Here is a 14,026-nt window from a genome sequence, read left to right as displayed (position 1 = left end):
AGTTTCTCTCTCTAAAGTGAATTTTAACATCAAATCTTTAAGAATTTTTTAAAAATCTAATATATTTTATTGTGTGGATTGTTAAAATTTCTATTTTAGTTTGGATTGTTCAAAGTTCAATCAGCTTTTCTACCGTAATTTACCGGCATTGAAGAATGAAAAATGGGGTTTGAAAAGATAATTTTTTATTTCATAATATTTCTTAAGGTCAAAATCGTAAACATAAAAATATGAGTTTTATAGAGATGTTTAAAGGGCTGATAGAAGCCCAACTCTACCAAATATTAGTAGGGGGCCGAATTTGGGGTACTCTCTCCTTGCAATTAAATGAAGAAAGGCCGGCCAATTTTTAAGCTTGTGCTATAACTTTGTGGGCCTATTTAAAACTGGACCAAGCTTTTGTTTTGTTAGATTGGGCCACCCAGCCGGCCTAAGCTCACAACGATGGTCTATAAAATAACTGAATATTTTATAAGATATTTAGAGGGGTGATAGAAGCCAAGTCTACCTAAGAGTAGTAGGTGGCCGAAGTTGGGCTACTATCTCTTTGCAATTAAGTGGGTGTTTGCGATTGAGGATAAAGTAGTTGTAATTTAAAAATTATAATATTAAAGTATTTGGTAAATATTAACAGTTGTAACTTAAAAGTTATATTAATATAATTTTTCGTTTGTAAAATAAAAAATCTATTATATTTTTAATAATTTTATTAAAATTATTATTTAAAATTTATATTTTTTATATATTATTAATTTTTATTTAATAGTTACTTAAATCTCAAACAAGACCTAAATAAACATAGGCCGGCCGGTTTTTAAGTTTGTGCAGCTAACTTTGTGGCTCTATTAAAGACTGGACCAATCTTTTGCTTTGTTATTGTTAGATTGAGTCACGCCTTGCCCACAAAAATGGTCTATAAAATATCTGAATATTTTAGATATGATAACAGCGCGGAGATTCACCGACGAAAGCTATAGCCTCGTTGACATATTTACAAAACGGAAGTCCACAATTGATAACAACAATGGCTCATCAACGTCAACCGATTAAGCTCTATCTCTTTGGCTACAACTCTCTTCAAGCAGCTGGCTGGTAATAAAAGTTTACAATCATCTTTCACTTCTCATGATCTCTACTCTCGACTCTAGTTAGTTATGTCTGTCTCTGTCTTTGCTATACTCATGTTTGGTTTATTATTGTTTCTTCTGACAGGATAGTTGCTATCTTTATGTTACTAAGCAACCTTTTGTCAACCAAGTCCATTGCTGGAACCTTTGCTTCTGCCGGAGAAATTATCTGTCAGTCTTGTTTTGGTTTTCTTTTTAATAAACTTTGCTGCCCACATTCATATTTTGCATTGTTCCATCAGACACTTAGGAATCAAATGTTTTTTTTTTTTTCTGTTTGCTAATTTATGGATTTGGAACTGAAGGGATTCTACAAACGGCTGCATTCCTTGAAGTTGTACATGGAGCCGTGGGTACATTCCATTTTTTATTTTTTTTAAATGACAGGAATGTGATCTGGGTTGTGTTGATTTTGATTTCTAAACAAAACCCTGTTTGAATTTTAAGGAATTCTTCCAAGTGGAGTTTGGCTTCCTTTTATGCAATGGTGTGGAAGGACTCTTTTCTTCCTAGTAACTGCTTGTGAAATTGTTCAGGTTATTGACAATATCACCTGATACTTAGATTTAAATCGAGTTGCATTTAACTTTCATTAAATTCCAACAGGTACAGGATCATCCATCACTTTTCATAACTTTTCTTGCTTGGTGTCTAATTGAGGTGAGTTCTGTTATCTTATGTGCCTAGTGCCTACTTAAAAATTCAGTAATTGTTTGCAAATTGTATGGGCTGTTTGCTAAAAGTAAGAAACTTTGACTTGTAATTAACGTTGTCTGATTCCTGGATGAGCTTATTTATTGACATCATTATGAAGAGAATGGCATAATACATCAGTTCACATTGCATTTAAAAACAATTAAATTGATATAACTTAATGTTTCTGATCAGATTGTCAGTATTAAAGCTTTTTTATTGGGAAAAATTGTACCCTTTTAATGTTACCTGAGATTAGGTGTAAATCTTCTTACACATTTTCTTTCAGGCATTCATTTAGTCAGATTTTCTTTCCAGCACTCATTTAGTTTCTTTGATTGTAACTTTCTTACTTTCAGCCGTTTCTTCATGTGTATGTGTATGTGTTTTTTCTGTAAGTGCTTTGGATGCACTCTCTTTCCATTGAACACAATAGAAGTTTTTTGTATCTGTTCTGTGGTCTTTCCTTTTTACGTAACATTTTAGTAGTTAGTAGATATTTTTTGTTTTAATATCGAGTTTGGCTTCATGATCTTAATGGATTGAGATTCAATGACTATCTTCTTGATGCAGGTAATTAGGTATCCGTTTTATGCTCTAAACACCATTGGAGCTTGTCCACATTGGCTAACCTACCTCAGGTATTAATTTACATTTTATTTTCCGCATATATCATATGCACACAACAAAAGTTATAATTGCATAACAGTTTAATATAACTCTTTCGCATATTTGTAGGTACACTATGTTCATTCCACTATATCCTATAGGAGTACTTGGGGAAAGTGAGTCCATCGATACCTATTCATCTTGCTTTTATTCATTAATCAACTGAATGATATAGATGGTGATTCAATATCATTAGGATATAGCTCCCCTTTTCATTCCTTTTATTGTCAGTTTTTAGCATCTAACTTGTTCTATTCTTGCCTCGTTTATTGCAGTGTTACTCCTAAACCAAGCATTTCCATATATGAAAGAGAAAAATATCTTTGCAAATTTCTTTGCTGGCCTCCCTTTCAGCTATTACAATGTTGTCCAGGTACGTCTGATACTAAATTTGTTTTTTAATGCAGAAATTTTAGCTGGCTTTTTATTCCTTGGCACCAAAGCCAATTTCCTTCCTGCAGTGGATATATGTTCCCTTGGACTGATTAATTACACAATCGTCGACTCGTTATGCATTGGAGTTTCTACTTTGTTCCAACACAAGCTCCCCATTTATACTACTTTGCAATCTGAACTGGTAGCCCAAATATCCCTGTTACAGACATAAATACTTCTAGGAACAAACTTTGTGTCAAGAAGTTCAGTTCAGTACTCATTTGACTTGCAACCTTTTTCCCATTCCGTGAGCTGCATATGCACAATACACTACCATCTTCAGAGCCTGATATAACAAACATGCACTTGAAACTGACTCCACATATTTATGCGGACACAAGTTCTCTACCAAATTGATAAAAGGAGTAAATATCTTCAACCATTGTTTTCTGAAACATATGTGTCCCATTTGTTACAAATTCTACAGCACACACAATTTGCTCTATGATAATATTAATAGTCCAGGCAGTTCATTGCTTTGCTTTCCCTTTCTATATACTGACTTTAGCTTGTCTACACTTTCTAACAATATTCCTTTGTTTGGGTCAGGTTGTATTTGTGATGTATCCATTTGCCTGGATCAAACTTTACTCACATATGCTCAAGCAACGGGGTTCAAAACTGGGTAAACGCCAGGAGAAGAAGAAAAAGTGAAGGTTAGAACTGTTCTGGTTACTGATTGACAGTTAGTGACAAATAATTCTAGAAGGTAATTCACAAGATATTGCATCCCATCAACTGGGGAGTAAAAGAAAGATTCAAAATGGACACTGCCTAGCGTGTACCTGCAATTCGCAAATATAGCCTGCCATGTGCTTTACTTGAGCCAGCACTGCTAATTATTTAAACAAAGATGCCACCTTTGTTTGATTTTAGACTTTGATATGTTAAAACCTGGTAATAAGATCCAGACTTATTATTCTGATTACCGTTGTCTCAACGTTAACAAGGCAATACCCTGAATGAAGCTCTATACCTTATCCATGCTCACAAGGAAGCTCTAGATTCACCTATAATGCCCAAAAGTTTCCTATTTCAAGCAGAACTCTGTAATCTACTTCTCCGCACGTCCAAAACTCTTACTTGCTGTTAAACAGCGGTGGCTAATGTAAATAACTTTTCTGTGCATCGAGTGATTACTGAAGTTCACTTCTACCATCTAATATCCATTCTTTATATATATTATTACTTAAGTTATAACATAATTGTTCTTAGCGGGATGGGTATGCACTGACATTGGACATTATTAGCGATTCAGGATCCTTAAACCACCAACAATTTGTGGTTTTGGAGCCTCAGATATAATTTTATATTTTTCATTTTTCTTTGCTTATACTGAGTTGCTGACTGCAAATCTTTAATCAAACAAAGACAACAAATAAACTTGCTCAACCAAATGATTGAAGAAAAACAAGACGATTTCACTGGAGTTGATGATTAACAAAGGCCGAATACAAACAAACATGAAACCGCCCACAATTCGAAAGCCAAATAGACCCATCCAGTAACTCTCATCGTATAACTTTGCATACACTTAAACTAAATAGAAAAAGATTTTTAATTCAATTTTCTTAAAAATCAGTGGATGGGAGTTGCTCATGGGTGTTTGGGCAAATGAAGGCGACGGTGTAGGCAATGGCGGCGATGGCAGCGCCGATGAAGGGGCCAAGCCAGTAGACCCAGTGGTTGTCCCATGTCCAGCTGACAACTGCTGGTCCAAAGGAAACCGCAGGGTTCATCGATGCACCATCAAAGGCACCACCAGCCAAGATGTTGGCACCAACAATGAAACCAATTGCAATTGGTGCAATGATGCCAATGTTTCCCCTCTTTGGGTCAACAGCTGTGGCATAAACCGTGTAGACCAGTCCAAAGGTCATCACAATCTCAAACACAACTGCATTCCATGCGCCAACTCCAGATGACAGGGCAAAAGCAGATGTTTCCTGCAACAAATTGAATAAAATCAAAATTGAAAAAACATTTTTAGTTCATCAAGATATAGAGACAATAATATTTCATTAAAAAATGGTTTGAATGGCATTTACCAATCCACCAGTGGAGAACTTGAGAAGCAAGCAAGCAACAACAGATCCGAGTAACTGGGCAATCCAGTACAAAATACTCCTGACAAATGTAATGTGGCCGCCAACAAAGGCACCGAAAGTAACAGCGGGGTTCACGTGTCCACCGGAGATGTTGGCGCCAACAGAAACCGCCACGAAGAGGGCAAATGCATGAGCTATTGATGCTGACACTAGACCTGCTGGTGTTGCTGCTCCATTGTCCGTGAGCTTGCCTGTCACGGAAATATGGTTTAATTAGTTCCCAACTCCAAAATGTTATTGTGCCTACTAAACTAAGACATTAGGAAACAAATTTTAACAAAAATTGGCCACGTCAAATGTTTTGAAGTAACAAGAGTAGGAGGCTTACTGTAAGCCATGCCAGACCCTTGGCCGGCAAAAACAAAAATGACCATGGAGAAAAACTCAGCGACAGCCGCCCTAAGGGCATCGGGCTGGCCGATCTCAGCCGGGTTTCCGATAGCAATTCCGGGCATTTTTTAATTTTCTTGGCAAGTTTTAGTTTTAGCTTCGAGCTCTAGAACTTATAATAGCCAAACTACAATAACTTTTTTTTTTCTTTTTTTTCTGGGTGGGATCTGTCTGTCTCTTAGTTTTTCATCGCGCTTTGAAGGCAGTTATATATAGTGAATGTTCAAGGTAACGGTTTGTGCGGGAAGAGCCGGTTGCTATCCGGTATTTTCAACGAAAAATGAAAAAGGAGGGAAGCATTTTCTGGCAGCCACCTGTCATTGTCAAGGAAATGTGTTGGGCGGGCCTCCCGTTTGTTCCCAGAATGCCACGTGTACGGCTGGGTGTGACTAAGACGGGCCAATTGAGGGCGGAGAAAATATTGATCAAACCGACTATTAGGCGGGACCGTCAATGATTTTTGTAGTAATCTGCTTAACCGACCGTTGGATTAAATTATGAGAGTGGTTACTTAGTTATGCTGGCTTCATTATCATGCAATAATCAACTTGATGAGCTAAGAGCATCTCCAAAAAGCTCTATAAATTTTACTCTTCAAATATTAATTTGCTTACCTATGTAACAAATAGATGAGTGAAAAAATATATTGTTCTCCAAAAGACTCTTCAAATATAAATGAGTTAATATTATTTTAATTAAATAACTATTTTTAAAAGAAAAAGTCAGTAGTAATTAAAGCACCTTTATATTTTTCTTCAACAAAAAGTAATAAAATATAAATTAAAGAGAGAGAAAGTAAGTCTTCAAATTTGAAGAGAGATGATCATTTCTTATTTGAAGAATATTAATTTGAGTGTCTTTTGGAGCCTTAAATGTTGATGTGACTCTTCAAATAAGTAATAAAATCTTATTTGAAGAGTCTTTTGGTGATGCTATAATAATAAGCATTAGCATCTAGGGCGCTTTTAAGTCCTTTTGTTTTCTCAAATAAGAATATAGTTTACTTACTTGAAACAAATAAGTTCCTAATCAGTATGCACTATTTTAAAAAAAAATTATTGTATATCAATCTATTGGTAGTAAAATTTAGGGTTACCAGAAATCTAATACAAACTATCATAATATAGTTAAGGAGTCTATCCAACATAGCTTATAATTTTTTTTCTAAAATAGATATGATTTATCTCATACTTGTAAATACTTACGAGGATGAGTCACTAATGAAAAATACATTTTAAGGATAATTAGGTCATTTTAGTGTGATGCAAGGACCTGTTTGATACGAATCTACGAGCTATCTTTTTATTTGACAAAATATAAAAAATAGGGACGGAGATGATATTATCTCTCAACTTAATTATGGAAATCAGAATTTAGTTTTGTTTAGCGGGCAATCTTGGAGAGATGATGGTATGGCAGCTCAGATGATGACATAGAAAATTCAATCGTATGATCTGGATCTTTGGGCCCAAGAAGTGGCTAGATGTTAGTATGTTACTGGTTTCTATTACTCGAGTTCTTTCTTTCCTTTTTATGTTTTTCATTTTTTAAAGTTCAGTTGATTAATTGTAATTCAACTCGCTAAACTCATAACACGAGCTTAAAGTTGAAAGTCTCAAACGAGGTAAAGTATACAATGAATGTAGAATGTATAACACGTATACACAAACCATATATATAAATGGAGTCTAAAATATATTTTAAGTATTTCACTCGTATTTGGAATTAATTAGTTGATCCATTCCTTCACATAGATAAATGGAAAAATGAAAATGTCATAATATATCACGTGGATCATCATTCTTGAATAATGACATGTACAAAGATATTCCTATTGAGATTACTCGGTATGCACCGCATGCATACTTAGTTTTGCCGTTTCAGTGCATAAATATTAATCATTTGAGAATTTATTCAACCATTATTCTCAATATCGCCTCACTTTTATATGTGTTTACCCACTTTTTTTCTGGAATAGAAATAAATATACATGAAACCCTAATGCAAAATGAGAGAAACAACTGCTTTTGAACCCACTGGCTAGAGTCATGTAAGGGCCATAATTAATAAGCTATTAGTGGGCTAGAATCATCTCGTGATGACATTAAATTATACATAAGAGCGCTTTTAATCAACTAAATGAAAACAAAATATAGCTGACAAAACAGACAATAACATGTCCATCACATCATTTTTGTTGTATATATACATATTGTATGAACAGTCAATAAGCTACGACGAAGATTCAATATTAAATGGATAATGAGATCAGAAAAAGCTCATGTGAGCTGTTAGTGCCGATTGAAAATGAAGTAGGTAATGCGAGGAGGAGCTAGTGGACTTGGCATTTGTGATTGAAAATATATAAGCACAAGTAACTGTCGATCGAACCGACCTTAGCGTTGCAATTAATAAATAAATAAATAAATAATATTGATTAGCATTCGTTTTTTATCTTGTCCACGAATATAATTGTTTTTAATCTTATCTAGACTAGATTGTGGAGGTTTCATATGAACCATTCAATGGCCGTCTAATAAGAATAGGCGGAGCTTATTTTACATCAGCTGTAAGTTACAGCTATAAATTTTTGAGTCCTCACAAAAGTTAATAATTATGAAAAAATCAATAAGTTTTAAAGTTTTATTTTAAACCCCAAACTACACTACAATAGTACTTCAATTTGTTTAAGTTTTTTATTTATATTTATAGCAAATTCAGTACCAAGTTTTTATTTTATCTAATTGAATCTCTAACTTGTTTAATCTTATATTTATTATTTTTTTTATTATATTAACAATTTCTTACTTTAATATATCATTATCTTCAATGTGAAGTTTTTTATTAATTGTTTAACCTTATTAAATTTTTTACTCATTTGATCTCCTAACTTTTTAATTTGTTTGATGTTTTCTTCATTAAAATTATTAATTTCTAATATTTTGTTTACTTTTTCTATATCATTTATAAATAAATTTGGGTTTCCTAATTTATTTAATAAATATAGTGAAATTTAATTTAATTGATTATTTTCCTGCATGTACAAATCATTGATCAGATTAGAGGATTAAAATCTTTCGTAAAAAAATCCTCTTTGTATATAGCTACAATGTGGTATCGTTTGTTTTTTTCTAAATCATTTATAAATAAATTTGAGTTTCCTAGTTTATTTAATAAATATAGTAAAAATCAATTTAATTGATTATTTTCCCACATATTTGAATCATTGATCGGATCAAATAATTAAAATCTTTCATAAGAAAATCCTCTTTGTATATAGTTAGAATGTGGTAACTCAATAATTTATATATTTTGTAAAATTATTAGAGATTCTAATGATTTATTCATTGTAATATCTTTCTAGTAATTTATTAGAGTCATAACATGTTTATGACATATAATATCTCTTATAATCCAAGATGCTAAATATAAATTTTATATACATACATACATATAATCTACTTTATTCTTAGGAGAGATAAGAAATTATAAATACATATACAAATATATATTCAAAATTTGTAAATATTTATGAATATGATAATTATTTAGATCTTTATAAAAATATAGTAAAAGCTTTAAATTTTTTTAAGAATAAATGTAGAAGAGATGGTTAACAAAGTCATTTAGTTATACAAAATTAATGAGGACTTACTTGAAAAAATAAACAAATATGTGATTCAAAATAAAAATTTTTGTAAAAAACTATTACACACATACCTCGTTTTAGGTTAAAGTTATTTTCATTCGTTGGATTGAAAAATATTAAAATCCAACCACCCAAATGTACTGACTGTTTGTTACAGCAAATGTAACATAAGCTTTGCCATAAGAATAAATTATAACAAAGCAAAGGTGGTTGTTTCTTGCTTTATTGTTTGTACTTTGGATAAAGAAGGTGGCTGGCTGGGATTTACACAACTTTTCGTGTCATAGTGGATCAGATCAAGGTTTCAAATCTGAATCTGAATCCAATTTATTTAGGTAACTAAAATTGGTAAGTATCGTTATAACAATAATAATAATTATTATTATTCGTTAAGTTTCTGAAAAGTGACAGCATGCACCATACATATATAAAATGCATTTATCAGAACCAATAGAGATAACATGGGGCTACTATTTTAAGTGCTAGAAATGGAAAGAATTTCGATTTTAGGAAAGTAGAAGATTTCATTCCTTGCTAAAGTTTGCACTTCTGAAAATAAAATTTTGAATTATCATAGTGGATCTGAGAAAGATGATTGATTAAGGTGCAAATGGCCAGAAAATGCAAATAATGATAATAATTTCCGTTTCTGACCCACCCACTTCAAAGTTAACATTCCCTGAAAATTAACGGCAGGCTGTAGTGTATTAAGTCTTCTTTCTTGTCTCTAAATAGAATAGAAATACAGTTGTGCAAGTAGCTAATAGTCTTCTTTGATCAGTTAAGGAAACGGAAATTATTAGCTAAGAACCAGAAGAGGAGTCCAAGCCAAGATGACTAAACACACAGTAGAGAGGGAATCTAATTGACCGTAATTTTTCGATTTTTGAAAATCTATAAAAAAAAATTATTATTATTATATTTAAGAAAATTGGTAAATTCAAATAGTAAATCTAAATATCCTTTCCTGTAATTTCATTCAAGGACTAAATAATAATTAAAAAAAAAAAGACTATCGGGGGCTGGTGAAATAAATTAAGGGAGTCAAATATCGCTACTTCTACTCGTATGAAAATGTAAACAATCTAATCATAATCCATGTTTATCATTAGACAAAGTAGGTTGTTGAGATTGTTTTGAACTTTTCATTTCCAACCCAAAGCCCCGGATGTTTTGCGGTAGAATGGAGCTTCTTATACCCCTTAAAAATCTTTATAACACCTCTTTTTTAATATTATTTTCTAGAATACCATCAATTTGATTGATAAAATAGAAATTTATATATTAAAATTAACTATCTACTGATAAAATTTTACTAAAAAAATATTTCTTTTTAAATTGCTTACAAATCCTAAATATAATTATCTTAAATTTTTTTCCTTCTCATTATATAATTTATATCTTCATCAATCTAAACTCTCATAATTTTTTTAAAAAAAAATTAATTAAAATATAAATATAAATATAAATTATAAAATGAGATGGGTGTAAAAAATTTATTAAGAAAAAAATTTATCTAAATGTTTAGATAAACTTCAATTTAAAATAATAAATGAATTAATTTGTGTTAGGCTATTTAAGTAATTTCGATTAAAAAGCAGTTGTAATAGGAATTTTAAAGGGTGTCAAAGGGCTTACTCTTTCATGTGTTGGTTGAAGGTCTAAGCCCAAATAACATGAGTTGTTAGCTTGAAGCCCATGTTGACTTCCGAAGTTTTTATTTATTTGTACAAAGCTTTTTTTTAAAAAATATTATTCTCACAATTAGAGAACGCTCAAACCTTCCCACCTTGTAGATAAGAGGAGGAAATTCAAAGCCAAATTAACTAGATAATCATTTTTAAAAAATACACATTAAGAAATTGAGATTTAAAAGTTTTAACAATTCTATGTCTCCATTTAGCCAAAACTATTTTACACTATATATAACACACATCACACATAGAAGTTGCACCCAACAACTCAAAATAATTTCACAACCACATAATTATACCATGAAACTCAAATTAAGGTAAAAAGATAAAATTACCCCAAAAATTAAGGTAAACTTTCAATACATGAATTTTTCTGATTTTATTATTAATGCATATAATTTTTAAAGAAACTATTAATTATTAGTAGTAAATATTATTAATAATTATATAAAAAAATTATATGCATTATACCATAAAAAAATATTAGCAGTACATATTATTAACAGTTATACATATTACACCATAAAAAATTCGAGTTGGAACTTGGAGGAGCATATCATCAAAAATTCAAGTTAAAGCTTGAAGGAGTAGATTTGCTCATGAAACAATAAATTCGGAGTGGCTCTAACTACATGCTGCAGGCTGTATCGATGACTGCAGGGCATGGGTTGCTTCTGTATTTATCGTGCTGTCTCGGATCTAAGTGTTGTCGCTGTGGTGGTGTGCTACTAGCTACCACATTGTTTTTGTGTTATGTATGTGTGTGAAGAGAAGAAGAGGATGAGACAGTGAGATACTGAGATGAGATACGATGTGTGTGTTGTGCATGTTTTTTGTTTCTTGTTTCAATTAGGCTTGCATTTTGTTCTTATTTGAGTTGTTTCAATTTTGATGCAGTGAGTTCAAGTTCCAGTGAAACAATGTTATTTCACAAAGATGAAAACGATGTCGTCGTCCTATAAATAGGACACCAATGTCATTTTTTGTTAGAGTTTCCTTTGTGTTAAAAGACTAAATTACCTTTATAACATTATCATTTACAGACATTAACTAGCGGATTAGTGGTCACTAGATAACTTTTGTTAATTTATGATAGACGACTGATACACCTTCAAAATGTTGTAATATATTTAATAACAGAGTAGATTAAACATATAAGAATGGTAATTTCCTAAAACACTTTGAGAGGGCAAGGGAGACTATAGCCTAGCCTAGCCCTCACTTAGCTTCGCCACTAAACGACCACTTCACAACAAAATTTACAATAAATATATAAAATTTGGTTGGACTAAAAAAAGTCTTGGACTCATCCCTGACTGAATTATCGCCAATCCACCGAAAGTGGCCGTCTAACCGGGCCATCGTCGTAACGCTTGCAACTCACCTTCATCCTCTTTACGTTGGTAAGTCAGCACCATTAAAGGACCATTTGGAATTGCTTTTGGAAGACTTGAAAGTGATTTTGAAAATCTAAAAGTTAATTTTAGTGTTTGGTAAAAAAAATCAAAATACTTTTGTCAAAATCAGTCCCTCCTATAATTGATTTTGAAAAGTAGGAAATGAGTAGCTCTGAAAACTAATTTTACCCTTAATACAATTCTATAAATATCCTTAAATTATTACTTAAAACCAAAATTATCCTTATTCAAATTAGAAACAAAATTAATATTTTAATAATTTTTATTATAATTCATCAATATAAATTAATTAATATCAATTTCTTGGTCGAATTATTATTAAATTTGTTTCACTATATTATAAATTTAATTATCAATTATTATAAGATTAAAAAAATTAAATTAAATTTTTAGGCAAATTTATTATAATATACCATTAAACATGTTATGTGTACATGTTTTTATATGTATAAATAAATTTTATCATACATTATGTACATTTTAATCATTTGTTTGCTCTCAGTAGTTTAACAATAAAATTTACCAAACGTCATAATTGTTTTCAACATTACTTTTGAAAATAAAATTTATCAAGCACTTAGGTAACGTTTACTTTTTGGATTGGATTGGGAATCCTGAGGAGTGGGAATCCTAGGATTGAGAGTGTGGAATGAGAGTGGGAGTATGTTGTTTACTTACACTGGAATGGAAGTATGGATTAGAGATCAGAATCCAATTTATGTGTTTACTTTGTCTTGGATTGGGAGTAAATAGTTTCAAATTACAATTTTATCCTTATTTAAAGAATTATAGTTTTTAATTACAAAACTAATAAAAAATATATTTAATGAATAATATTTATTTTATTATATTTGTAAATTTATTATAATTATTAATATTCTTAATTATGAACAATAAATTATTAATTTGAATACAAAATGAAACCTTATTTTATTTTATTTAATATAAATATATTAAATTTATTATTATATAAAATAATAATATAATATTATTTAGTACAAAATTAATATTTTCTTAGAATAAACTATTTATTATTATTAATATTAAATAAATATAATACTATTATTTTTAAAATAAATATAATAATATTACATTTATTAATTCTCTATTAATATAATAATATTATTTTAAAATAATTTTAACTTAGAATCAATGCAAATTATTATTTAGTTAAATATAATAATATTATTCAAATAAATATAATAATATTTATTTTATTTTATTAATTATAAAATATTAAATTAAATTAAATTAAAAAAAATAAAAGGGTAAAAAAGGGAGAGGTGGGAGTGGATTCCCACTCCCACTCCCCACTCCAAAAATGGGTGGGGCCCACGGAGTGGGATTCCCACTCCCTTCCCATTTAAAGGAAGTAAACGCTGGAGTGGGAGGAATCCACACTCCTCACTCCCACTCCAGCAAGTAAACACAACATTAATTGATTTTTTTTACAACTGATTATTTATACAACATAGTTAACAATAATTATTTTAAAAAATACAATATTCCCAAACTGGTCCTAAGTTTTACAAGTAAAAAAAAAAGAAGAAATATAATTAATTTGTTTATTTTTAATGAAATGAGAGTTGTTAGGCGGATTTTGTATTCCATTGAATATGTTGTTGATTTTGCATATCTTTCGATTTTTTCATTTATTTTAGTTGACACATTGGTCATGGCTAATTGATTCTTTATTTTATTTTTGGCTTATGTTCGTGTTAATTGATATGATTACAATGGGCCATTCAAACAATGAGAAAAATAATGATGGAGACACCAGGGTGGAAATGGAGCTGAGGAAGGATTTCAACAGGATGAATACCTTTTGTGAAGTGAAGAAAGT

At 30.8% G+C, this 14,026-nt stretch overlaps 2 protein-coding genes across 2 annotated transcripts; one reads left to right on the top strand and one right to left on the bottom strand.

Annotated features, from left to right (window-relative positions):
- The first annotated feature begins 873 nt into the window (after positions 1-873).
- Positions 874-4,087, top strand: LOC102621321 (uncharacterized). Its single transcript, XM_006488191.4, has 9 exons — positions 874-1,092; positions 1,213-1,298; positions 1,433-1,480; positions 1,575-1,663; positions 1,734-1,787; positions 2,394-2,461; positions 2,559-2,605; positions 2,765-2,862; positions 3,474-4,087. Exons 1-9 carry the CDS (start codon positions 1,025-1,027, stop codon positions 3,576-3,578), a joined length of 663 nt encoding a protein of 220 aa, XP_006488254.1. The 5' UTR covers positions 874-1,024; the 3' UTR covers positions 3,579-4,087.
- Positions 4,088-4,325: 238 nt separating this feature from the next.
- Positions 4,326-5,623, bottom strand: LOC102621052 (aquaporin TIP1-3). The gene is made up of 3 exons (XM_006488190.4): positions 5,361-5,623; positions 4,973-5,223; positions 4,326-4,870 (listed from the first exon to the last, which is right to left on the bottom strand). The coding sequence occupies exons 1-3, from the start codon at positions 5,485-5,487 to the stop codon at positions 4,496-4,498; spliced, it is 753 nt and encodes a 250-aa protein (XP_006488253.1). The 5' UTR covers positions 5,488-5,623; the 3' UTR covers positions 4,326-4,495.
- Between the last annotated feature and the right edge of the window lie 8,403 nt (positions 5,624-14,026).

The sequence above is a fragment of the Citrus sinensis genome, chromosome 8 (assembly GCF_022201045.2).
Source record: "Citrus sinensis cultivar Valencia sweet orange chromosome 8, DVS_A1.0, whole genome shotgun sequence".
NCBI lineage: Eukaryota > Viridiplantae > Streptophyta > Magnoliopsida > Sapindales > Rutaceae > Citrus > Citrus sinensis.
The sequence above is the reverse complement of the archived record's forward strand: the minus strand, read 5'-3'. Positions and strand labels throughout refer to the sequence as shown.

What these genes read in the sequence shown, in the direction of transcription:
- LOC102621321 (XM_006488191.4), top strand. Translation starts at nt 1,025, where the DNA reads ATGGCTCATCAACGTCAACCGATTAAGCTCTATCTCTTTGGCTACAAC. An exon ending in TTCTGCCGGAGAAATTATCT is followed by an intron (nt 1,299 to 1,432) that starts GTCAGTCTTGTT and finishes TTGGAACTGAAG; the next exon opens with GGATTCTACAAACGGCTGCA. An exon ending in AGTTGTACATGGAGCCGTGG is followed by an intron (nt 1,481 to 1,574) that starts GTACATTCCATT and finishes TTGAATTTTAAG; the next exon opens with GAATTCTTCCAAGTGGAGTT.
- LOC102621052 (XM_006488190.4), bottom strand. Translation starts at nt 5,487, where the DNA reads ATGCCCGGAATTGCTATCGGAAACCCGGCTGAGATCGGCCAGCCCGAT. An exon ending in AGGGTCTGGCATGGCTTACA is followed by an intron (nt 5,224 to 5,360) that starts GTAAGCCTCCTA and finishes TTTCCGTGACAG; the next exon opens with GCAAGCTCACGGACAATGGA. An exon ending in AGTTCTCCACTGGTGGATTG is followed by an intron (nt 4,871 to 4,972) that starts GTAAATGCCATT and finishes AATTTGTTGCAG; the next exon opens with GAAACATCTGCTTTTGCCCT.